The 25,409-nt window shown below is 43.0% G+C and overlaps 2 protein-coding genes across 3 annotated transcripts; both read left to right on the top strand.

Moving 5' to 3' along the window:
- Window positions 1–1,269: 1,269 nt before the first annotated feature.
- rhno1 (RAD9-HUS1-RAD1 interacting nuclear orphan 1) lies at window positions 1,270–3,227 on the top strand. Of its 2 annotated transcripts, none has more exons than XM_061076761.1 (3): window positions 1,270–1,399; window positions 1,533–1,720; window positions 1,805–3,227. In XM_061076761.1, exons 2-3 carry the CDS (start codon window positions 1,556–1,558, stop codon window positions 2,516–2,518), a joined length of 879 nt encoding a protein of 292 aa, XP_060932744.1. In that variant the 5' UTR covers window positions 1,270–1,399; window positions 1,533–1,555; the 3' UTR covers window positions 2,519–3,227. The 2 variants fall into 2 exon arrangements, with proteins under 2 accessions (XP_060932744.1, XP_060932735.1); XM_061076752.1 differs by having other exon boundaries at window positions 1,270–1,446.
- Window positions 3,228–3,539: 312 nt separating this feature from the next.
- tulp3 (TUB like protein 3) lies at window positions 3,540–24,120 on the top strand. The gene is made up of 12 exons (XM_061079032.1): window positions 3,540–3,604; window positions 10,750–10,791; window positions 15,411–15,462; window positions 18,805–18,967; window positions 19,569–19,811; window positions 22,279–22,412; window positions 22,500–22,691; window positions 22,782–22,894; window positions 23,127–23,244; window positions 23,319–23,417; window positions 23,510–23,681; window positions 23,987–24,120. The coding sequence occupies exons 1-12, from the start codon at window positions 3,585–3,587 to the stop codon at window positions 24,118–24,120; spliced, it is 1,482 nt and encodes a 493-aa protein (XP_060935015.1). The 5' UTR covers window positions 3,540–3,584.
- Window positions 24,121–25,409: the final 1,289 nt, after the last annotated feature.

Genomic DNA, 25,409 nt, shown 5'->3' with positions numbered 1-25,409 from the left:
AAACCGTTAATCCTTGCAAACTTAAAACTGGTGAGTGGTTATAGTTTACCTTCATCCTCCATTTAATCTGATGCTGAATTCATCTATTTATAAAAATAACAACATTATGTATGTATTATCCATTTCACTATGATGTCTTGTGTCTTCTTTGTTTTTATTCTGCGTTTCAGCTTTCTAACATGAAGCACATACAGATTGTGAAATCGGTGCAAAGCTACTTGCCAGCTGTTAGCCTGGTTTCAAACCTTTGCTCCTTTTCGCTGATTGACAAAGAAAAGCAACCCTCACTGGTAAAAAAACATATTCCAATTATACTAAAAGCTTAGAATTAATTTCTGTGTTTCAGTTTCTCAGCTCTGCACTAACTAACAAACTGTCTGTTTGCATGAATCAGTTGATCCAGAACAACAGACGTTACGTGTTCTGTGTAACGTTTAGTGCAAATAACTCAGTAAACATATTATATTTAATTAAAACACCAGGATTACAAAGAAACACACAACCGATCTGAGGACAGTTTGTGCAGCTGCTTTGTATCGTCTACAAGGGGCGTTGCGATCCTAAATAAGTACTTTTTAATCCCAATAAGTGATGTGTTGTTTACGTAAACAATGCCGAATTACACATTTGAGTCAGATTGTTGATAAAACATCACAAAATATCTGCATTACGATGTACATGTGAGTAGGAAGTGGTGAAACCGTTGAACTAGCATGTTGCGGGGGTTGGCTTCAACAGGAGGTGAATCGGTGGAACAATGGCGACACGTCGTGCAGCTAAAAGACTCAAAGGACTTCCATTGTCTCCATTAACCTGAATGAATCGCTTCCAACACGCTGCTGCAACGAGTTATCCGATATTACAGCAATTCTTTGTGATAAATGCGACAGGGGGGCTAAGGGTTAGCCACGCTAGCATGGAGGCTAGTCGCCCTGTGCTATTGTGAAGAACCGGAGACGAACCTTCACATTACTGCGATGTTCCGGGCTCTTCCGCTCGACCTGCCTGGCTCCCGCTGGGGATTCAAACCCGTGTCTGCATTCAGCGTGGAGTCAAATAATCCAAATACTTCATGATATCAATAAAACAAAAAGGCTCCTTCTTGTATTTACATGACGTCTTCTGCAGCCCGGAGACAATTTTGAATTTTGGCGCTGCCCCGGCCCGCTGTGATGACGTCTTTGCAAGATTCCACCAATAGTAGCTCGACGGGAGAAGGCAACGCAGCCAATCGGAGGCGAGGGTGGCGGAAACCGGGAAATGATTTGGAACTCGAGGAGAAAGCAAAACAAAACGTTCATAGTTAAAACAACAACAACAACGAAGTATTTAACTTTAATATACATGTGTGTTAATGACACCTGATGACGCATGTGTCTTACGCAAGGAACCAAATAAAGTAAGTTTAATATTAGGGCTGTAACTACGAATGGAAACGTAACAAAGGTAAAACAGCTGGTCGTGGATCTACGTTGTTGTGATGCTCTTCTAAATGTTTTAAACGAGTTTTATTGGTGTTTTTATTTATTTAGCTGGACGGGAATGAATTCTATTGATGCCCCGTAAAGCCTCAAACACAGGGAAGCCTCCATTGCTGTTTCTGGAGCGACCACTGAACGGAGCCAGACTCCAAAATGAGCCCGATGTGCGAGCAGCTCTTCAACCCAAAGAGTTCTTCACAGAGACACAAGCACAGAGCAGCTCCACTCTTAATTCGTGGGTAAGTTGTGCGTCGATGTGAGCTTCCTGTGCAGCTATTTCACCGGCTTAATATGAATAATTATATGACTTGTCAATCTTTCAGGTAAACCCACAATTTGACACCTCACTCGCAGCTGCACCTCCAGCAAGAAGAGGGAGGAGGAAATGTCAGTCCGCTACGAGCATCCTTGACCGATGCAGTCAGCTGTCCAGGAAAACCAGTGTATGCAAATTCCCCTCGTTATCGTTCCAGACAAGGTCAAGAGACCATCAACCAAAGAGCACACGTGCAAACAAAGCCACAGAGTCGGCTGCTGTGCCCGATGAGGGAAATCTACCACACAGATCATGCCGAATCAAAAAGGCGGTTTCATGTGCACAGCATGTACAGTTGCCAAAGAGACAGTCGTCCTCAATTAGGAAAAAGAAAGAGGAGAGATTTTCTGATGGTGCTTCATCCTCCAGCAGATGTGTTGACCAGGCTGAAGCCTCACCTATTCGAGGGGAGAAACGCACAGTTCCAGCGAACGCTTTAACACCTGACTCAACTGAGTTAAGCAGTATTGGTCCAGCCCCAGATGTGGACACACCGAAACTAATACAAGAGGGGAGAAGTTGTCCCTCTTCCCCCTCTGTACACCTGCTACTGGCTCAATCATGTTCACCGCCAAGTAATCATCCACCTGACATTTTGGTGGCGGACACGCCAGAGAGGGATTATGGGTTGAAGGTGACATGGAGGAAGAGGAAGGGTCTGATGTTGCTTTTAAAAACGCGAGGTCTTCTCTCTGATTCGGATGTGCTCATTCATAGCTGATGTTCAGGTTTGGTGAGAAGAGAATCAGGCAATAATGTCAACAGAGAAGAAACCCCTGTTATTCACTGGACAATTTCTGTGATCAGAATTCTCCATGAAGCATTTTACAGAACTGAATTGAGCTTCTACCTCTGATTGTCACACATCAGGTTACTGATTGTTAACTGTTTACTTTGATTCAATTCAATGACAAGCCAAGGAGGTAATGATATAACTGCCTCACTCTGTGTAAGAGTCAAAAATAAATCTGATTATAGGTCTAATTACTGCAATATCCATTTCTGAGAATATGCCTACACAGATTCCATTCATACTTGGTTTTTCCAGATAATGTTACAAATCACAGACAAGTCTTGTTTTCAAATTGCAACCTCTGGCAGGAAAAACCCTATCTCTTGTTATGTGAATACTTCTTCATTGAAATAACTATAAATTGATCCGGACTGTGCCTACATGATCTATAACTGATATCACATCACCATAACTTTCTCAATGACATGAAATCAAAGGTTTGATAAAAGCAAGGACAATTTGATTGTTGTTTTTGATGCAATGCCATGTAACTCTAAACATCATGTATTACAACAAAAGAGATGTGTAATAAATATATGTGTGCAAAGAAAGACAAGCAGTGTAGGTAAGGGTGGGCAGGTAGCTGTTATGGTGTAAAAATGAAATTTAAAATCAAAACTCAATGTTGAATAAAATACTTAAGGCAAAACCTTTCTGTCATGTTTTCAGAAATCTGATATTTTTGTTGTGATGGCCTAATGGAGGTCCTATAGAGATATATAAATATACATATAGAATGGATATATATATATATATAATAAAATAATATATTTATATTTTCTGTTACAAAAGGATTTCACTTTTCCATCCTTGGTAATACACTCTCCTCCTCCGCTCGGACACATCCTCCAATCAGCGTCCAGATAAGATCGCGGGCTGACCAATAGCAGCGCGGCTTGTTGGTGTGCTCGGTAACCAAGGACCGCAGTAACATCACTTCTCCACAGACCGTGAACCGCCACACGAGGATCTTCCTTAGCAACCGTGGACGAACATGAGTTACTACAGCATAAGGTAATAAAACAAATACTTAAAAACACGTTACGGGTGTTCAGCTCGTCAAACTGTTGCGTGAGAACCGAACCAGCTCCTCCTCCGTGTCTTGTTTCTCCCCCGGGAAAGTTCACTCTCGCCGGGCAACTTTCTGCCGAGCTCCGCTGCGTCCAGGCGGCTAATGCTAACAAGGTAGCTCCTGCATTCCTCCAGCTGGCGGGGAGGAAAACCAGTGACAGCGGCCGCGGGAGGAGAGGGTTTCACGGGCTCGACGATGGGTGTTGGTCCCCGGACGCCGAGCTGTAACGCCCTCAACATTGCAGCCATGCTCCGGGGGGATAACTGCACATTTTTCAGCAACACAACGGAGAAGAAACATTAACCACAAAAAGCTAGCACACGTAACCAGGGCGCTAAATGTACGTGGTCTCGAACCTGTGGGAGTTGAGGAACGCAACCAACAGCGGGCTACACCGTGTTGTGCAATTCTGTACAAGACCATCCGTGTTTATTTAACATCTATAGTCTTTGTCATTACCAACAATGCATCGCGAGCAATGTCCATACCTATTAACTTCACTGGAATTAGTAAACATGGAAATATATGGCATTTTCTATTTATTTATATATGTAGTTTTCTATTTTTAAGCTTTATTCCTGCATTGTTTGCATCCTTTTAAAAACTGTTGCATCTGCTGCAACATTCATTTTACAGGCTATGCTAGTCCTATGCAGCACTTTGTATAGTTTCAGTTATTTCTATCTATCTATCCATCCATCCATCCATCCATCCATCCATCCATCCATCCATCCATCCATCCATCCATCCATCCATCCATCCATCCATCCATCCCCCTCTCTCTCTCTCTCTCTCTCTCTCTCTCTCTCTCTCTCTATTTATCCATCTATCTATCTATCTATCTATCTATCTATCTATCTATCTATCTATCTATCTATCTATCTATCTATCTATCTATCTATCTATCTATCTATCTATCTATCTATCTATTCTGGAGAATCTCAAAGTGAGCCCATGTGTCTGCAGCTGGTTACTATACAGAAACTCACAGCTAGCGAGTGAGTGAGTGGGTGCGTTGACAGACACAAAACAGAAAAAACTAATTGAATACAAATATCACAGGATGAAATACACGTAGACCCCAGCAATGTCAACTTGGAAAGACATAGCACATGTTATAATACAAGAATCCTGCAGTGGATTCATGTTTTTTCGTTCTCTCTGAATCAGACAACCTCCTACTGTGTTTTGTGTGAAAGGCAGACTCTTGAAAATGTCTGCACCTAAAATCTGTGGACATTCATGTCTGAAAAAGTCTTGCTTGTCGCAGCACATCTTTTATTCCACACCACAGTCCATTCATTTTTAAAAAATCAATAACTCACCACATGCTATTTAAAGATAGTGGTACGACTAAAGCCAGAACTAAATGGGAGCAGGAGCTGGGGATGGAGCTATGCCCAGAGCTTCATACCTACGGGAATTTAAAGTATGTCCCTTTTACTTAACTTCAATAGTTGCAGTCACATCTGTCATAGCCAGTGGTATGAAGTTCTTACTGCCAAGACTCCTGTTATATCCCAATGCCTCAAAGATATCCTCAAAATTGAAATAATGAAATATTCACTGAGCGGCTCAAGGGAGAATTTTGTTTGCTTCACGGTTTGGAGAACTTGCCTTCCGATTAACCCCAGTGTGTATTTGCTTACTTGTGTATATTTGTGTTTGGTTTTCCCCTCTCTCTTCCTGTTGAGTTTGTATGTAAGGTGCGTGATCACTCCCAGCTACAGTCAGCTATGATGGAGAGTTAGGTGAGGGTGTGCATGCGTTGTCTGTCTTGTAATGTTTGGGTCTTAGTAATCTTATTGGGTTGTTATTCTTGTTATAGTCATATATTTAGTTGTTTTATTTATCATCTTTTTGCATCTTTTGTACTCATTTTGGCAAAGTATACCGTCACGTTTTCAGGTACAATGAAGGGGGGCTTTAAAGTGCTTCCTGCAGCTTTCCTCTGACATGTACTCGACAGGTCACACAAACAGGTGTTGGACAGAGAGGGTCGGCTTCTGTGGTTGCACGATGGAAGCTGCGCAATTTCAAACACTGGGGCAGAGGTCTGCTTTCATTTCACAGGGAGATAGAAATCAGAGTAGCTCCCACCTTTTTCTGTTGCAGTTGCAGTCTGATTATTTGATTTTATCAGACATGTAATCCAAAGTATTGTTTATAACATCATAGTGATGAAAAGCTGTTTTCTTTAAAAAATGACCCCACAAATCAGTATGTATCTTGCTTTATCCAGGATTACTAGATAAAAACAACAACTTTGCAGAGCTACAACCATATTTATGTTTCCTCCAGATGTCTCACAAGCTTTGCGATCTTACCCAAGGAAAAGTCTTGGCCTTGTTACTGTGTCGGTTTCGTAATGTGAGACACAGCCGTGGTCTCATTCCTGATCAGCACACCAGCTGTGATGTACACAGTTTGTGTTGGTTCACAGATGTCTGCCGCAGCGTTTTGTAATAATCAGTCTTGAAAGGTGGTTGTATGAGGTACTTGTCTCTACTTCTAATTTCCTTTTAGTTCATCTCTCACAATTGCACTAATCCCAGTCCCTGTTTCTTATGATTACTCCTTTTAAGAGTGCCTCACTGGAGAATTTTCCAAATCAGGAGAACTTGCGTAACATTTCCTCCCTTTCAATTGAACTGGTGACTGGTGGTCTCTGGCTGACACATCTGAGGAGAGACAGTTTTCACAACAGCATCACAAGTGTTATATTGCAAAGACTCCCAACATGAGTGTAGTGTTGGAAGTGGGAGGCTGATAAATGTGTCTCCTCCTTTGTGTTGCACTGTTCTAACACATAACGATAACTAACAGTTAACAGGTCCATTGCTGTCTGTTACTAACCATAGTGAACACGATTGCGTAATATTACAACGATGTCACACTGTGTTAGCATGAGCATTTACACATTTATGTTTGCTTCTGAGAAATAATTTTAGAAAGTTAAAACCATAGACTTTATAAAGAAGGATGATGCGCCTCCATTTCCTCACACTATCCAGAAATGATGTACAATCAGGGTTTTGCCGAAATTGTGAGCACAGTTGGAACATGTAGTTGACCAATAGGGTTTGGCCAAATAGCATGTGGTGTAGGCCTCCAAAAAGGAATTGGTTTGACATTTAAAATCAGCGAGTCATCTTGTATGAACAGTGTTTCACCATCCTTATAAATCAAGTCAATTTAAAACATTCTCCTCAAGGTTAGCGGTTGACCTCTGTAGCCTCGAGCATAGTTTGTGGTTGAGTTGTGATTTTCTGTGGTTGTCCCGTGGATTCCAAACACACACGGCCCAGCTGGCCTGAGTAACACACTCAGTTTCTCATGTGCTGAGAGACTGGAAGATGAACGATATCTGGTATTGCTTATAAAACTCACTTGAATAATTCAGCCGTACACACATTTTGTACAGTTTTTGCTGTATGTTCAGGACGAGGTAGAGTTTCTAGCATCATGTTAAGCAGCTGCTTTCAGCCGAAGAAGAATCTGTCTGCAAAACATTTAACGAGCAGCAGCTCTCATTTCTTATCCACCTTAACAAGATAGAGCATCATTGTAGGAGCATCATGTGTCTCCCTTGTGGTCCCCAAGAGAAATAGTATTATTACCAGCTCTTGTAGCTTATTTCCATCATTTGTTTTGAGCTCAGTAATTACTCCCTCTGGTGAACGACTCCCCTGCTTATCATCCATTGACAGATTTGTCATTATCCCACTGTCTCTCAGGACAAACAAACACAAACACGCTCATCATTTTTCTCTGTTCTTTCTTCCCCCCCGCTCTTGCAAGTAAGCACAGGAAAAAAAACACACCACACAATTGAGAGGCTCTGGTCTCCTAGCAACTAGATGAAGTTCCCCACTCTGTCTGTTTTTAGACAGGGTGATCTATAGGCATATTGTGGGGAATGTACACTGGAATATTTTACTTACGTGCTGACAGACAATAACGAGCGACGTAGTGATGTTAAGGGGACATTTGGGTTATTTAAAGAATTATAAATTCCCACTATTGCTTGTGTAACCGAGATGCCAGACAGGGCAACAAGGCAGTGTCTTCCTTTCTGAGTCAGAGGAAAGGAGCTGTGACAGATTGCTGAGTGATTCTGAAAGTTGTGGAAAGTAGAGAAATACAGGAACTTTGGTAACAGCTGTTAATGTAGAAATACTTCCAGCTTTATGTCAAACAGTAAGACATTTTCCAGAGATTTTCCCGCCTGCCCCCTGCTGCTACCTGTCCTGTCGGTTCATATGACTTTGGTGAAGTTCGTCGAACATTCCCACTTTGCTCTGTTAATGTTGATAAGGTGATATGTCAGGATTTAAGCCTGTCACTGACATACCTATCCCCAGCTGAATCCCTGTGCATTGCCTGAAGTGTGAAGTCATGGTTACAGCAGCTCCAACCCTCCCAACCTCAGTCTGCCTCAACTCTGGGAGATGTTACTCCCCTGGGTGGGACACAGCTACTCTTTGGCGGTGACATAACAGCAGAGCTCTTTGTGCCTGCAGGGCTTACCGCTGGGCACGATTGCACAGTAACTCTGAGCTCCAGTGTTAATGAATATTTTTGTAACAGTGTAGATAGGAGAGCCCCAGGACTATAAATTCCTGCACCCGCATCCATGGACACCTTAAAGAATGAGGGATCTCAGCCTGTCTACAGTCGCTGGTCATACAGGTAGCTGCACACATGCACTTTTATCTTTATCTTTGCACTAGAAAAAAGCTGCTGCCCTTGGAAGACTTACAGTTTGTTTGTTCAAGTTGGACTCGTACATCAACACAGACACAGATTTTGGCTTCAGTCGTCCAAGCTGTATTTCAGGGTTTAGAATTGCAGAGCAGCCTCTGCCAGGACGGAGGTTAGAGCTGTTGTAATGTTTCTTCCAGTCACACTGGAGCTAGAATTCCCAGCTGGATGGTCGACCTGCAGTCAAAGATCTGCCTCTTGCTCATGTTTCCGCCACCACGTCTTTACTTATTCAGAGTATCAGGCTGTGACTGTGTGTGCTGTAACCAGAGTCCAGACGATTTGTGCGTGTGTCTACTGCAACTTGCTTCTTATATGCCGTTTTAAGTGCCACACTCACAACACTTAAAACATGCGTAACTAGATGCCACTGATTTCTAAAACAGATGAATTTATTGACTGTTAAATGCGTCTCTTTGTCGAGGCTCCGTGATGTCTAGATGCTTTTGTAATCAGACTATCACTATTACTCTTATGCTGTTTTGGGACAAGAACACTCGAAAATATATCCGGAAATTTGGTTCACATATGACACGTTCACAGGAAACATTCATGTGATGAGTGGCGCCGGGGTAGAGCACTCAGGAGGCAGGACATGAATTAAAATTTCTGTTGTGGAAAGCAAAACGATTTTGATTACAGCAGATTGACACTGGTGTCGGAGCTCATCCCCAAAAGCTTGAATCTTCACGTCTTTCCAACTTGACGTCTTTGTCTGCTTTTATCATCCTGAAATCATTGCATTTGTAAATCAACCACTTCATGTTTTCCTGAAGCCTCTACTTGTCTTTGACTAGCATGTGGGAGGACACAGTGATGCTGAGGAAAGAGATTAAGACATCAACAGTTCCTTGCTCCACACCTCTTGAGGCTGCTTCACAGCAAAATCCAGAAGTTTTGAAGGAGCAGCGGCATGATTATTTACATTTTAGCTTCACAGTGACAGTGTTGTCATGGTGAAATTATCAGGTTTTGTACCACAGTGTCTGAACAGAGACATAGAGCAAAACCTGCGCTCCCTAACCATAAACTATGGTTATAGCTGCAGATGCTGCTCAGTGGTAAACCCAATTATATGCTCACTCAATTGCAAACAAACAATTTACCGCCCTATGTGTGCTCTACTCAACACGAGCCACCAGAGACTGCCTGTCCACAGACCTACATCGTACCCCTCCTCCTTTCATGCATGTCATTTTGGTATAATTTGGTATCATTTCTCTTTGTGCTCACTGTGCTCTCAGCCACAGGCAATGAAGCATTTCATCTTATCAGCTCTCATTTAATCCTGCATGCTCTCTAAGTTGGAATAGCCTGTGGCAGAAATTAATTCAACTTTCATTCAACTTTCAAATTTTCTTTTTGAAGTGGCAAAGTGGAAGGCTTTTAATTAAAATTGACAACAGACAAATTGGACCTTATTCCAATTATAAGATCCCTCTGGTTAATGCCACGCACATTTTTTTAAAAATAGCTTTGATATTGTCTTCTGGAAATAAGTCACTGATCAACTTGTCACCTCTGAACCAATGGTGCATCAAAATCATATTAGTCCCCAGTATTTGTATTTAGGTGTGCAGCAGAAAAACAATTACACGCCTTGGTACAGCCGCCTCCTCCTCTGTCCCTCAGTAAATCTTTACAGCACAGTGCTAAGGCGTCCAGTTACGATGGAGCTGTACTGAACTGGATGCAGGTTTTTAATCAATGCTGGTGGAGGCGAGCTGTTGACGGAGCAGGAATCTCCATGGTTACCTTGGTCTGACACACAAGGAAGGGACAACAGTGGCGTGTCCCTCTCTTGTCACCCAAGCTGTGACGAACTGATGAAACATTGATCACTCACAGCTGTGATGAGGCGCCAAGTGTGTGTGTGTGTGTGTGTGTGTGTGTGTGTGTGTGTGTGTGTGTGTGTGTGTGTGTGTGTGTGTGTGTGTGTGTGTGTGTGTGTGTGTGTGTGTGTGTGTGTGTGTGTGTGTGTGTGTGTGTGTGTGTGTGTGTGTGTGTGTGTGTGTGTGTCCGGGGGAGATTGTCTTGACGCCCAGCAGATCAACGTCTTAATGATAAACTCTCAGGGATCTTGTATTTTATTTTACCCGACACCTGCTCAACAATTATCCTCTGAGTTCATAATCAATAACTGTCCACTTAATTAAAGCCTCTGCTTGTAGTCAATTAACAAATGAATAAACCCAACCCATACAGGATTTTGGATTTGTCGATTTTATTTAATATCCCATACATCTTTTGATCTTGTTAATTTGTGTCACTCTCTTATTTCCGACATGTCCGGTGCTTGGTGCCAAATTGCCAAATGTTCCAGACCCTCCAGCTCTGCCAGCTTCTCCTCAAACGCAACAACAAGGTAAACAGCAACACACACACACCCCACAACACACACTCACACAACAAGAATCTCTTCTTACACCTGTGAGTTGAATTACTCGAAGATTACCGACAGACTCAAGCATGGATTCAAACCCTGTTTTTCAAATTACAGACCATCATTACCATCACACTTTGGTGCATAGTCAATTAGTATGGTCTTAAGGTTATGAAATGTCACGTAAATAGTTACAATTACCTGTTGTATTTATCTAGAGTACGAGGAAAGATCTTCAAAAAAAATCCATGACGCAAATACCAAATTAATCTAGTTTCTATTTCCTTATCCTTGATAAGATGAGTCACTAGTTTTGATTCCTCTTTTGTCTGGAAACAAACTTAATGTGCTTCATCAACTGGCAGGTCTTTATTTGGTTAGACATCCCTGAATCACAACGTTCAGACATGGATTGTTTCAGCAGTGAACAGTATCGGGTCAGATACGCAGTTGAAAAGACGTCACTAATATGTGTTCGTAATAATAAAGAATATATGATAGCAGATATTTTTAGCTGACTGATAAATGACATTGAATAACTAATAATTATAAATCACTAACCATTTAAGAACTTTTAAACCCTATTACCATCTGACAGCAGGATGTGAGTGAGTACAGATATTCTGTCCTTCCCTCTGATACCACATTTGCCTCTTTGCACCCGTGAACCCAATGAACTCGTAGAACTCCTGTTACACTCAAGCATGTGATGTGTGTTGACACAATGCTAATGACTTCACACGATGCTCATCTGTCAGCACCAGGTAAATCTCTTTGTATACCAGAGTTTACCAGAAGGCAAACATGGATTACTATTGTTGAGGTGTTGTTGTTTTCAACTTTTTATTGGCTGACTTATCTGGCTTACATGTGTTGTCACCCACGGTGAATCACGAGCGATCCACAGGTTTTACCCACTGTTTACTTCTCATATACACTCACTGGCTCAGTGTTAATACCGAATTGATTACAAAATGATTGTGTGACAGTAGGAAGAGCTCATCAACAGCTTCCTCTGTGTCCACGTGTGTTTGTCACCCAAATGTCTTACTTCCTCTGGTCCTCAGCCCTTGATTATATTCAGTGTTCTCAATTAGAGTGAAACAGGATAATTAAGGCACAAATGAGTTTCCGGCACTCAACACCTTTTGCCATTCACCTTCTGTCCTCCGGAGATGAGCTGTGATGTGTCACACAGCGAGCATCGGGCTTCAGATCCTTAAGTAGTGTGTGTGTCATCACCTATACACACTAGACCAGTGGTTCCCAAACTGTGTGCCGCGGCACACTGGTGTGCCGTGAGGCAAGTCCAAGTGTGCCGTGGGATTTTGTGACAACCATAGCCTACTGCAATATAGTATACAACTATACAAAAATAATTATTTTAATTTACTATATACTACTTTGAATGCACTCATTCCATAATACAGAGGCAAACTCTTTATCTAAAAACTATTTAAAAAATCCTCAAAGAGGATCCCACATTTCGCTGTTCGCGCAGTGGCGCAGGTGAACACAACATTAAAACATAAACAAGAGGGAAAATGGAGCGCTTTCTCGTGCGGAGCAAACCACCAACCACCAGTGCAGAGACTGCCGAGTCCGACAACCCACCGAAAGAAAAGAGGAAAAAAACTGTCAGCCGACAGTATCATGAAAGTTACCTGTCTTATGGCTTCAGTTGGACCGGGGATGTCAACATTCCTCAGCCGGAGTGCGTCCTCTGTCGGGAGAAGTTAGCTAATGCTAATATGGTTCCAAGCAAGCTGAAGAGGCACTTGGAAACCAAACATCCCTTCCACGCTGAGAGAAACCTGGCCTATTTCAAAAGAGCGCAGGATCTGAACCAGAGGCAGCAAGACCGTTTGTTGGATTCCGTGAAAGTGTCTGAAAAGGCAATGGAGGCTAGTTACATGCTAGCGGAGCTTATTGCAAAGAAAAAGAAGCCTCACACAATAGCGGAGACACTCATCCTCCCTGCTTGCAAAATAATTGCAGGTGTCATGCTGGGTCCAGATGCCGCAAATGAGCCATCCAAGGTGCCGGCATCTGATAACACAATCAAAAGAAGAATAGATGACATGTCAGAAGACATTGAACAACATTTAACAGAGAAACTGCAGGCGAGCGGCAGATTTTCTCTTCAAATAGATGAATCGACAGATATAAGTGGGGCTGCCCAGCTCCTGGCAAACGTCAGGTATGTTGACGGTGACTCTATTAAAGAGACTTTTTTCTTCTGTAAAGAAATGGCAAGCCATACAACGGGAGAAGAAATATTCAAGGTAACTGATAACTACTTAAAAGAAAACAATCTGTGCTGGAGTATGTGCGTCAGTCTGTGCACGGATGGTGCGGCGTGCATGACGGGGAGAGTGAGAGGCTTTATTGCAAAGGTAAAAGCACAAAATCCACAGATAGTCACCAACCACTGCATTTTGCACCGAGAGGCAATAGTTGCCAAAACCATGCCCCCGGAGTTGACTGAGGTGCTGAATCAGGCTGTGCAGATGGTGAATTACATCAAATCAAGGCCCCTGAAATCTCGCCTTTTCTCCCAGCTGTGCGCTGAGATGGGAGCCGACCACCAAAGCCTGATCCTCCACACAGAGGTACGATGGTTGTCTCGGGGGAAAGTCTTATCCCGTTTTTACGAGCTCCGGGAAGAACTTTTGGAATTTTCACGTGAACACGCTGTCCCTCATAAGGACAGGATCGCGGATGAGAGCTGGTGCGCCAGGCTGGCTTACCTTGCAGACATATTTGGGCATCTCAACGAGTTAAACGCCAAGCTTCAGGGCAGGAATGAAAACATTTTATCATCCACAGACAAGATTCGGGGCTTTATGGGCAAACTGACCCTGTGGCGCGAGGCTTTGGAACAGGGCTCCATGAACATGTTCCCGCTGGCATCAGCTGCGCCACAGGCAGCCAGTGAGCGCGCTATATATGCCGAACACCTTCAGACCTTAAAAGAGAGGTTTGAGCGCTATTTTCCACGTGTGGCGGACATCGAGGACAATGACTGGATCCGAGACCCATTCAACCAGGAGTCCGAGTCCTCAACCGAGAAGCTCACTATGAAGGAGAGAGAGGAGAGCGCAGAGCTCCGTGCGGACCGCACGCTGAAACTGAAATTTAGTGAGCTCACACTCGATCAGTTTTGGTTGGTTTGTGCATCAGAATATCCAACCATCTCCCACCACGCTATCGACCAACTTCTTCATTTCCCCACCACCTACCTGTGTGAGTTGGCGTTCTCCACTCTTGTTCACATGAAGAACAAGACCAGGTCACGGCTCTCTGTTGAGCAGGACTTGCGAGTGGCCCTGTCCTCCGTGCCACCAAGGATAAAAAAAAATCTGTGCGCCCCGACAGGCACATGTGTCCCACTGATTTGTTAGTAGGCAGAATATTTACAAAAAAAGCCTGATTCTAAATGTTACAGTTATAATTTGTGGGTCAGATTCAGGACCATGCAGCTTTCTCATGGACAGTTCTCTGCTGAATTTCTGTTTCCTTTGCCTCACCTGTCTGGTTGAAATGGGTGTGTTTGATTAAGCCCAATTTGATAAAGTTTAAATATTTTTGTGAAGTATTTTGTTAATAAATATTTCATGAGTAGAATAGTTGTCTTGGTCACATCTTATTTGGCATTAGTAAATAATTATAAACTTAACAGATAAACAGATGATATTAGTGATAACACGTGTTATAAGGCTATTTTGCACAATAGGTGTGCCTTGAAATTTTTATTTGTCCTTTGGTGTGCCTTGGGCACAAAAAGTTTGGGAACCACTGCACTAGACCTTTGGAGAGGATGCGAGAGCGACTGAGAGAAACGGAGGAATGAGTCAAACATTCGATGAGCTTACTTAATGGGGGAGGTAACTCTTCTCTTCCGACCCATAATCCCCTTCTATCAAATAACCATTCTTGCCAAGCAGAACACGTAATACCTAAAGATACACTCGACTGAGAAAGATGAAAGATATGAGAAATGGAAATCGTGACCCTGCACAGAGGAAGACAGCAGAGACATAGTGTAGGTCTCTGACTCAGACGCTGACAGTACAGACTCCTGCTGTTGCCCTTTTCTCTCCTCCATGTAGCTAAGCAACATGGACCCAGTCCCTTCAGATAGGTGTCCAGGGTAAACGCCCAGAGGACCCGGAGTGCGAGGCATTCTCTCAGCTGGAGATTTGTCCTTCTGTTTCTTCCTTGTACAAACTCTTTTTCTTCCGTTTTTTCCTCTATGAGTGAGCGGTGCCACGTTACAGCTACAGTCTCAGAAGGTAATTTAATTGAAGTTTAAGTCCATTTAGTGGTTTTGACCGAGATGTAGGCGACATGTCTTTAATTCTCTCTCCTTTACTGAATTTTTCTCTTAAAACTGCTGCTTCTGTGATGAAAAGTAAAGCCTTGAATAGTTTATGTTTGATTAAATATCATACATGATAAAAGGTTTTTATTGCTTTATATTAATGCTACAGCAGTGATGCCCTCTACTGGTTTGAGCAGGGAAAATCTAAATCCAATGTAAATGCTTCGTGAAATGTAAAATCTCTGATTCCTTACGATGTTTCTCCTTCTCTCTGCAGCGGAATTGAAGATGACAGCGCCAGTCTTATGCAGCAGAAGCTTGAAAAACAGGTAGGAAGCTTCTGTTGTTTGCTTCTTTTCATTTTTCTAAAGAAAGTGGTGTCTCCAATGTGGCATATCCCTGCTGTTATCACTACTCACACTAAGATGGCTGTTTTAGGCTGAGGGCAAACATCGACCTTATGAGCTCCAGCTAAGATTTTGTGCATTACTGTTAAATGAAAGGACGGAGGAGGCCTTGTGTTGTGCTCGTTTTGTCACCAAGGGGTGCCAGCTGATGGCAGGAGCAGCTTCAACATCATGCAGTGGCGTGCAGTCTGCTGATTAGTGTTTTCACCTGCACAGACACTTGGAATTTTAATGCTCCTACTGACTCGTCAACCTTGAACCGCTCCCTGTTGTCGCTCGTTACAAAAATACCAAGTGCTTCAGGAAATACAAGAGAAAACACTGATAAGGAAGATTGAATGAAAGAAAAACAAATGTCCATTATAACCAGTTATAAATCAGTTTTTAAGCAAAGATTTAAACCAGTCACATCTCAGTTACCGGCCTTGACTTAGGCACTGCTAGCAAGTGTTGGTAGGAAGATCTTATATTATGGCTTATGGTGCATATGAGGCTGCAGCTCTCTTATAAAACTGGTCCCTAGACCGTGCTGAGCTATAAAAGTTATCAAACGTATTTTAAAATCAATCCGTTATTGAACTGGAACGGAACGGCAATGAGGATTGGAGAGAAATGTGCCCTTTGTGCTTGTTGTTGGTTAAAATGCGAGCAGCAGCTGAAGCAGAGATGCTGAAGATTGTCTGGTACATGACGAGACGTAGCCTTTCCTCCGCCGCACATTTGTTCACCTTTCATCCTTTCTCTCCTCCCTAACGCTCCGCGAGACGCTTTATCCCCGAACGTCGCTGTAGAGCGCCGGCGTTGCACTTTGATTTGAGCTTGAAGCCGCGCGGCGCTATCTCAAACGTCAGGCGGAGAGAAACAGGAGAGCCAGACTGGTGAGTTCAAAGTGAGGAGGATTTAGTGCGAGGCGCATGTTTGTGCGTGCTGCAGCCCCAACAGCCTCACTTGAGTCTTTTGTCCTTACATAACTCACCAGGACAAACACACATGCAATCGTGCCCAGAGGGGAGATCAAATGAAAGTTGAGGTAAATATGAAAAAGATATATTAAACAGTGCAACATTTCCCCCATGTTTGCACTCACTTCAGCATTTTTCCCCACCTTGTTTCAAATAGCCAAATGAAAACCATTCAGATATTAAATCCAGGATGATTGTGACTGAGTGTATATCTCACTCCGGGCGCGCTTCATAGCCTCCCTCTCTCCCTCTCTCTTTCTCTGTGTCTCTCTCTCTCCTTCTGTAGTGCTAATGACCACTGATTCAGTCAGCAACAGCAACACACACACACACACACACACACACACACACAGACACACACTCCAGCGCTCAGTATTTGGATGAGAGACAGAACGTGTTTCTTCCAGAGGAGGCTGTTGGTTTATTGATCCTCCAGCTCAGCCCCAGAGAAGGAATGAGCGACAGGAAGAGAAAGTCTTGCTCAGGAGAAACGCTGCTGTTGGGACTTAGCTGTATCTGACCTCCAGACCAACAGGACCTGTGATGTTATTTCTGTAGAGAAACTTTGCCCCACGCTTGTTACAGGATGTCAATGGAACGGGTTTGTAACTTCATACGTTTTTCTTTTTTAATCTTTCTCGAGATAAGATCGTTCCAGTTATATCCAGCAAAGCAACTTTAATTTCAACTTTTCAGTTTGTGATGTGCGTGCCCTCATTGTTTCTTCTTCTCCTCCCTGTAATTGTTATCAGATTGTTTGAAAGGGCACACATGATTGTACAGTATGTTTCAAGTCGCCATCTCTGTTCCCATGTTTTGCCAGACAAAGGAAAGACTGTAAAAGCCTGAATGAAGTCACATCCTGGGCTGAGTCTTTACACAAGAAGGGAATATTACAATAGATTGGCTTAAAATAGTTCACTGTGAAGGAAGAGAGAACAAACTGGTCAAACTTTGATTGTGTGTAGAATAAGTTCAGGGTAGGGCTTGGTGATATGGTCAAACATGAGATCAAGTATATAATAAAATGTCTATATCAGTCAATATCGCTTTTTTAACTTTTAGGACAATTTTGCTCCTGAGTGAAGGTTACGGTTTTAAGTTATTTTCTATACTTGATTAACAGAGCACAATACATAAGCATTGTATCAGCTATATTGGACTTTAGTTATATTCCGATAATTATTGATATTGTTTTATCACTCAACCCGAGTTCAGTGTGCAACTAATCTCAGTTTTTATGGAAATTAACTTGTTGTGGTTTCAGTTAACTTGTTTCATTATCTTTCCAGATTCCCCAGGTGAATCTATAATGATTATAAAACTATAATTGTTTAAATACTCAATGGCCATCAAAACATTTGCAAGGAAATGTGGAACTTGTGACGTTCACCCGTAGCCTTTCTTTTTTTTCAAGATCACCATTTATATGCTCTCTGAAATTTGGCCATGATTATAAAAATCCTGCTTTATGTTTTATTCATTTGCTGAAAGCGAGCGTGCAAATCCTGCTTCTTTTGAAGTGATAGAAGTAGGTCTGGATTGTACCGCTCGCCCATTAAATGACTATTTTCCACATTTGCAACACTTCCCCACAAGTGTAATCATATTAAATAAGGTTTTTCACAGATGAGTGGTAACTGTGTGGTTGGTGTGGCTGTAAAGAGGGGGGGAAACAGCGAGACCGACCCTGAGCTCTGGCACAATGACCGCTGAGTTATGAAAGCTTTTTAGTCCCGACAAATATGAGACAAGGCCTCCCGGTGTCTTCCAGCTCACTAAACAGCATCACTAAACAGGACTCATCGTTGTGCCTTTGAAACGCCAATTAACGCGCTTGCGTAATCCAGAGGCCGGGGCGCAAGGTTGAGCGGATATAACATGAAGTCATTATACGTTTATATCACAGGAGCCAAAGGAGCATGTCATTGTGGTTCAGTCATTAAGCTGAGAAGAAAGAGGGGGAAGCCTTGTCACAGTTTGAAGATCCTGACACCAAATCTTCATGTGATGGACATGCAAACAACGCTGATGAGACACAGCATCCATTACTTTGGTCTTTGTTTGATGGCTTTTTGTTCATCTAAATTAAAACATCCCGTGGTTTAACTGAACCTTTAAGTGAGTAAATCAAACATATGAACAAATCTAATGTTAGATGTTAGACATAAACAAGTGGAACGGAGGAGAAAAGGTTGACATCTCATTTCGTTGGGTGTAATGTTCACTAGAGGACTGTATAAAGTCACATTTCTAAAGTTTCCCGCCACTTTTGTCCCCCCCCCCCCCCTTTGGTCCACAGAGGGCACTGTTGGAACAGAAGCAGCGGAGGAAGCGTCAGGAGCCACTCATGGTCCAGCCCAACACGGAGGCCTGGCCCCGGCGCTCCAGGACGCGGCGCGGGGAGGAGCAGGCGCCACTGGTGGAGTTCCAACCCAGTATCGTAAACGATGTCAACATGGATGGTGAGGGGGAAACAACTCATCATCATTTCTTTAATGTTGCATCAACAACTCATGAAGGATATTTCTTCATTATTTTGTGTAAAAACTGTTTGTGTTCAACATCCAATTCCTACGCTACATTACATTGACTCTTCCACTGTGTCGTGTTCACTGATCTCCGTGTGGAGCGCCCTGTTTGAGGATTAAAACACTCCATCCTTTATTTCCCCCGGAGCTGGAAATCCAAAGCGAGCCGCCATACTACCAGATTACTTAGAAGGGTTAGTTTGTGTGATCAAGCAGCGCAAATATTCTGTGGACTGCCGCTCCGCTTCACAGCGTGATGCAGAAGAATACATGAAGGGCAACGCTGTGCCACACAACATGGGGAAAACAACATGTTTATCTAGTCTGAGATTACTGCGACTGCAGTGTGGTTTGGAAGTTTGGACAAATCAATAAATTAATATCTATCTAAATATTAGTATTTGATATCCAAACATATACACAGGCTGCTTGTGGCACTGCAGTCCATGTTTATTTACAGTTTATGATTCTTTCTTAAAACCAGAACATTTACAGCTAAGGTCCAACTGACTTTCAGCTTGTTTTTTCTCACTAGGCATTGATGGCCCAGCAGCCTTCATGGGATCAGAACTCCCTGATCTGGGAACCAAAATCCAGATCCTCTCGCCAAGCCAAACCCAGAACAAGTCCCAGTCCCAGCCTCAGTCCAAGTCTGAGTCTCAGTTCCAGCTTCAATCCCAGCCTCAGTCTCCAGCTTGTGAGGAGCCCGAGACAGACCGAGACACTGAGACTCTGCTCGAGCCCAAGACGGACATCCACGAGTTACTGCAGAAACAAGGTGAGTCCCGACAGAGACAAGTCCCTCAGTGCTTGACAAAGCTTAAGACAATACAAGATAGATATCAACCGTATTAGAAAAACAGCTGTCTAATTGTTGTTTTTGTAAGAAACAATCAAAGTGTTAAACGTTTGCATTAATAAATAACTTCCTAAACCTAGATTATCTGTCAAAAAAAGTTATGTATCGGAGAGCAGAGACTCAAAATCGACAACACATGATCTTTTCTGTTAGAATGAAGTTGTAGACTGACTCCAAAAACAGCATAACAGTCAAAAAGAGTTTTATACATCCTGGTTGGTTTTGGTTCGAGTCCATGATAGTGATTGGCCAATGCTGCGTCTTGTCAGATTACGCCATGGTGCAGCATTGCTTTGTTGCTGCTCTATTGCCTGGTCTCATTCCCAGTTTTAGTAAACAATGTTTGACAGTTGAACACAAAGTCAGTGTGACATGAGGTGGAAGAAGTGAAGCACAAATATAAACAAACACTGAAGAGAGGAGAGACAAGAGGAGGATACTCAGATCAGGATGAGCTGTCATCTTAATGAGTGTGTGAATCCAGTCTTAGTTAAAGTGATCACAGTCACAGATCAGGAGCTCAGGCTCTGAAGCTTCTCCTGCTGCTGTGAAGAGCAGAGATAAAGACACTGGTGGGATTGACAGTGACGCAGCGAGAAATGGGTCATTTAATAATAGGGCAGAGCATTGTTCATACTGCAGTCTATGGTATCAGTGCAGCTTCTGCCAGCCACACTCACTCCACCAGCTGCCAGGACTGCATTTATATCTTTTTAAGGTTTATGGTCTTTAAATATCGACCAGAGTGGGTTGTGTGTGTATTTTTATTTTTTATCCACTTGCCCCTGAAGACAAAATAAAGTTTGTCTTCTTGACATCTTGACTTTTCATTATGCCTCAGTCTGAGCTCCAGTGTGACGACGCCTCAGTAGAAGACGTCATTGTCCGTCTCATTGATGGAAGCACTCATTGTTATTGTTCTGTTAAACACAGGAAGACGTCCTCTATCTTTAGCTTCCCGTTTTTGTTTATTATCCCAACGCCTGAGGACATGTAGGAAATAGGTGATAGCTCATTCAGTCAAAGTCTGTATTTTTGTCCATGATGTGTGAATCTTAACTTTCTGCTGCATGGTTTTGTTAAGCAGGTTGTTGGTTGGAGCGTTGTGAGTCCGCTCTGACATTTCCAGATGGTTGATTTCATGAGCCACTGGCTCACACAACTTTGTTTGGTATTTTAATTGGAGCCCTGTAGTCACTGTGGGTCACCACCTGTATTTGTAATGACTCGCTCTTTGTCTCGGGGAAAGATGCACATCCACGGTTCAGCTACTGTAAAAACACCAGAAAAAAAACTGCCATCATGTTATTAAACAGTGATAAGTAACACTTTAACATTCGCCTTCTACAAAACAATTCAAACCCTGACCTCATTAGAATCTGCAGAAGATCCAGGAGGAGGTGTCTGAGGTCTGAGAGCAAGTAGAAAGTGTTCAGTGTGTGTGAAGATGGCTCCATGGAATTAGTCAGATTTTTTAACATACTCTATAGATGTTATTATCATTTCTGGTCGAGCTTTTGATTCACACGTTACATTTAATTACAAACTTGAACACATCAGAAACAGTTTCCCCTGCTCACCGGGATGTAACCACGCCGGCGTCCGACCACAACTGCAGCCAAGAGCCGCGACCCGGCGGATAAATCCAATTATCAGCACAGAGACAGATGTCTCAAGCAGTCTAGATCGGCTGCAGTCAGCCAGGCCCATTCTCACATCTTCACGACCGTGTGACCGCACTGATCCGTCTCTGTGGAGAACACGCAGCCCCACGGAGGGACGTTGGCCTTCATCTCCCAACATGAAACTCAAAAACTGACTAATAGAAAGATTCATCCACTGTGACAGGAACAGCTTCGGTAGAGACTTGTAAAACGTTGGTTGGATGAGCAAACTGAATTATCGTGTTGTTCAGTCTGATAAAAAGATATTTGGGGATGACTCGGTTGGATTCACTTATTTCTTCCATTTTCTTCCTTTGCTCCTTCAGATTTGAAGTCAGTCTCTTCCATGTGGAAGAAAAACCCTCAGAGAAATGCAAAAGTCTTAATTTCAAAAAATATATATAACTCACTTTGTCCAATTCTTATCAGCTGATATATAACTATTCAAAGGGGAGTGAGTGTAACTGTGTAATCCATTAGTCCTTGCTTCAACTGTTGCTTAAATATTGTATCAGTTCTTGAGAAATGTACGCACCAAAAAAACCTTTAAAAATACACCTGAGGGACAAATTTGTACCAAAAGTAAAGAAACCCTCTTTCAGACTCTTCTGTAGTTCACGATTTGAACCTCTGGGACTAATGTCCTTCTTCTGTCTTGTGTGAATAAACATCACAGCGGGAAAATAATGAATACTATCAATTTGCCTCCTTGTCCTCACCAGGCCTCTGTGGCAGCATGAACTTTGACGAATCCAGTGAAAACGAGGAGGACACGGAGGAAGAACGGACTCGTTCCCTGTCACCTCACGCAGACTCCACCAGGCCTGAGTCTGCTGCCAGCGGCAAAGACGGTTCAGTGAGTCACCGACCAGCCTCAGGAGACAGACCACATAATCCGAATCCCAGCCAAATGACTCAAATGTCCGTGTGTCCCTCTGCCCAGGAGGTCGTGACCCCAGGATCACCCACACCCGACAGCTCGCTGATCGACGTGGCGAATCTGGAGGAGTTCGTCCTCCGTCCGGCTCCACGCGGCATCACGGTGAAGTGTCGAATCTCCCGGGACAAGAAGGGCATGGACCGCGGCCTGTACCCCACCTACTTCATGCACATGGAGCGAGAGGACGGCAAGAAGGTGAGACAGGGCCGTGCTATTCTGAGAGTTAATTAAATCCCTGCTGGAGTTTTTAAGAGACACGTGGAGACATTTATCATCTTTTTCCAGGTGTTCCTGTTGGCAGGCAGGAAGAGGAAGAAGAGCAAGACGTCCAACTACCTTATTTCAGTGGACGCCACAGACTTGTCTCGTGAGGGAGAGAGCTTCATCGGTAAACTGAGGTAAAACCAAAATCTCCTCTCGGATTCCACTGCTTGTCAATAGCATACCTGAATTTAAATGTAAAAGGTCACGGTCAAATCAGACCAAAATCCTCCTGAAAAGCTTTTTGGGGACGTGCTTGGCAGTGGAATTTTGTGCTGATGGTATGAAATCAACTTTGACAAGTATGTGACAAATAGCTGAGCTCACCAGGATTATGACCCAAGGTTATATCCATGCAAACCACTACAGGTCCAACCTCATGGGCACCAAATTCACCGTGTACGACAACGGCACCAACCCCTGCAAGAACCCCGGGGCTCTGCTGGAGGAGAGCAACACGAGACAGGAACTCGCCGCCATCTGCTACGTGAGTGACAGACCAGTAACAACCAGTGTGTCTCCTGTTCATTCCTTATATGAAGCGAAACTCTCTGCTGGCAGGAAACCAACGTACTGGGATTCAAAGGACCACGGAAAATGACTGTAGTCATCCCGGGCATGAACATGAACTTCGAGCGAGTCCCCGTGAGACCTCAGAGTGTAAGTGTGACGGCTCCTTTTCGTTTCAAACTTGTGTTATTTAGCACAAACCTGTTGTGTAGCTTGTTAGAAGGGATGTCTTTGTGTGACAGGAGCAGGAGAGCCTCCTCAGCAGGTGTCACAGCCACTCACTGGACAACCTGATCGAGCTGCACAACAAGGCCCCGGTGTGGAACGACGACACGCAGTCCTACGTGCTCAACTTCCACGGCCGGGTCACTCAAGCCTCCGTCAAAAACTTTCAAATAGTTCACGACAACGACCGTGAGTACACATCCGTCCTGATCGTTGTGATATTTCTACTCTGTCTTTTGTTGTCTCGTTTGTTTGTTTGTCAGGATGATTACACAAAAACTATTAAATGTATTTCTACTAAACTTGGTTAAAGGAGGCAATAAATAAACAAATAATTCATGGATCTTGATTAAATAAATCAGGCATATTCAGGGAACTAATATCTACGAGTGTGTTCAAACTGTTGGACATTTCATATCATATATTCTCTGCTTACTTTCACATATTTCCATCAGTACTCAGTGCATGATCAAGTCTGTTTCCCCTCCAACCAGCCGACTACATCGTGATGCAGTTTGGCCGCGTGGCCGAGGACATCTTCACTCTGGACTACAACTATCCCATGTGCGCCCTTCAAGCCTTCGCCATCGGCCTGTCGAGCTTTGACAGCAAGTTGGCCTGCGAATGAGCCGCAAGCACCCCCCTCTGCCCCCTCTGTCCTCACATCTCCTCTCAGGAGGTCGCCCGGCAGCACTGCTGTCACGTGGTCGTCACCGGGACCCGCACGGATGAAAAGATAAAAACAGTGATGAGAGTGAAAAGACTACGTTTGTCACAGGTGTTGGTGAATCCGACAACTCTCCTGGTTCCTGTTTTTGAGTTTTTTGTTCCAATTTTTACAGTTTGTTCCATGATCAGTTTTGACCCGTTGTGTACTGTAAGTGTGTACAAATACACGTGTGTACAAAGTGAAAGGGAAACACACACACAGCTCTTATCTGTGCTGGAGACAGGAGCTCTAGTTAGACACTCAAACATAGACCCTGTGTGGAAACGTGTGTATTAATTCTGTCTTTTCTGTCGTGTACACTCGTCTGGCACCACCTGCTGGCCAAACCTTATATCTGTCAGAAAGTAGTTTTTCATCAATTTCATCTGTTTCGACTCTAGTTTGTTTTTAATCTCGTTCCCTCGTGTCTGTGTGATTTCACTATCCTTCCCTTAGAGCTCAGTCTAACCTCTTTCTTTTGTTTTAGTGTCGTCACCCGTCTGATTTGTTCCAGTGTGGAAAGTGCATTATTCAGGACAGACCTGTTCTTTTTGAAAGTGTAATTTTTTTAATCATGTGACTGTGTTACTTTTTTCCTTTTTGTCTTAAAGATAATTTGTATCATGGTAAAGAAAAACTAACTAAAACAAACGCAGCATTGCACATTTTAAGAGAAACTGTACATACAAGACAATGTAATATCTAATTTTTTGAAATTCTTCTTTCACGTCTGGTTAATGCCATTTCAATGGAAATTTTAAATGACGGATTTAAGTTAATCAATGATAGATCATATATTCATGGTTACACAAAACGTATTTAACCAAGATTTCACTTTAAAACGACATCTACAGTCGTCTGAAGATTAAAGTGACGTTTTGTTGAGTTGAGATGAAGTTGGAGGCTGTTTGTTAAAAGTCTAAATCTCGTCTGTTTCAACTCTCTATTTTGAATTATGAGTGGAAATGAGTGGACAGTTTAGTTTATGAGGCTTTACATCATCATTGAACATCAACAGTACTTTGATTTAAAGTACTGTACGTCTGTGATAGACCCGTGTAAACAGAACTGTATTAAGCACAGTTACTTTTAATTCAGTTTTCATCTGGATCCTTAATCAATGGTTTTAAAGGAACTAAAGATATTTTAAAAATAACTGCCAGCAGTTTATAGAAAATCATGTTTTGTACCTAAAAATGTTGGTTTGA

The sequence above is a fragment of the Limanda limanda genome, chromosome 1, assembly GCF_963576545.1.
Source record: "Limanda limanda chromosome 1, fLimLim1.1, whole genome shotgun sequence".
Classification (NCBI taxonomy): domain Eukaryota; kingdom Metazoa; phylum Chordata; class Actinopteri; order Pleuronectiformes; family Pleuronectidae; genus Limanda; species Limanda limanda.
Note: the sequence above shows the minus strand (reverse complement) of the source record. Positions and strands in the feature narration are given on the sequence as shown.

What these genes read in the sequence shown, in the direction of transcription:
- rhno1 (XM_061076761.1), top strand. Translation starts at nt 1,556, where the DNA reads ATGCCCCGTAAAGCCTCAAACACAGGGAAGCCTCCATTGCTGTTTCTG. An exon ending in GCTCCACTCTTAATTCGTGG is followed by an intron (nt 1,721 to 1,804) that starts GTAAGTTGTGCG and finishes TCAATCTTTCAG; the next exon opens with GTAAACCCACAATTTGACAC.
- tulp3 (XM_061079032.1), top strand. Translation starts at nt 3,585, where the DNA reads ATGAGTTACTACAGCATAAG. An exon ending in TCCTCAAACGCAACAACAAG is followed by an intron (nt 10,792 to 15,410) that starts GTAAACAGCAAC and finishes TTCTCTCTGCAG; the next exon opens with CGGAATTGAAGATGACAGCG. An exon ending in CGAGTTACTGCAGAAACAAG is followed by an intron (nt 19,812 to 22,278) that starts GTGAGTCCCGAC and finishes TGTCCTCACCAG; the next exon opens with GCCTCTGTGGCAGCATGAAC.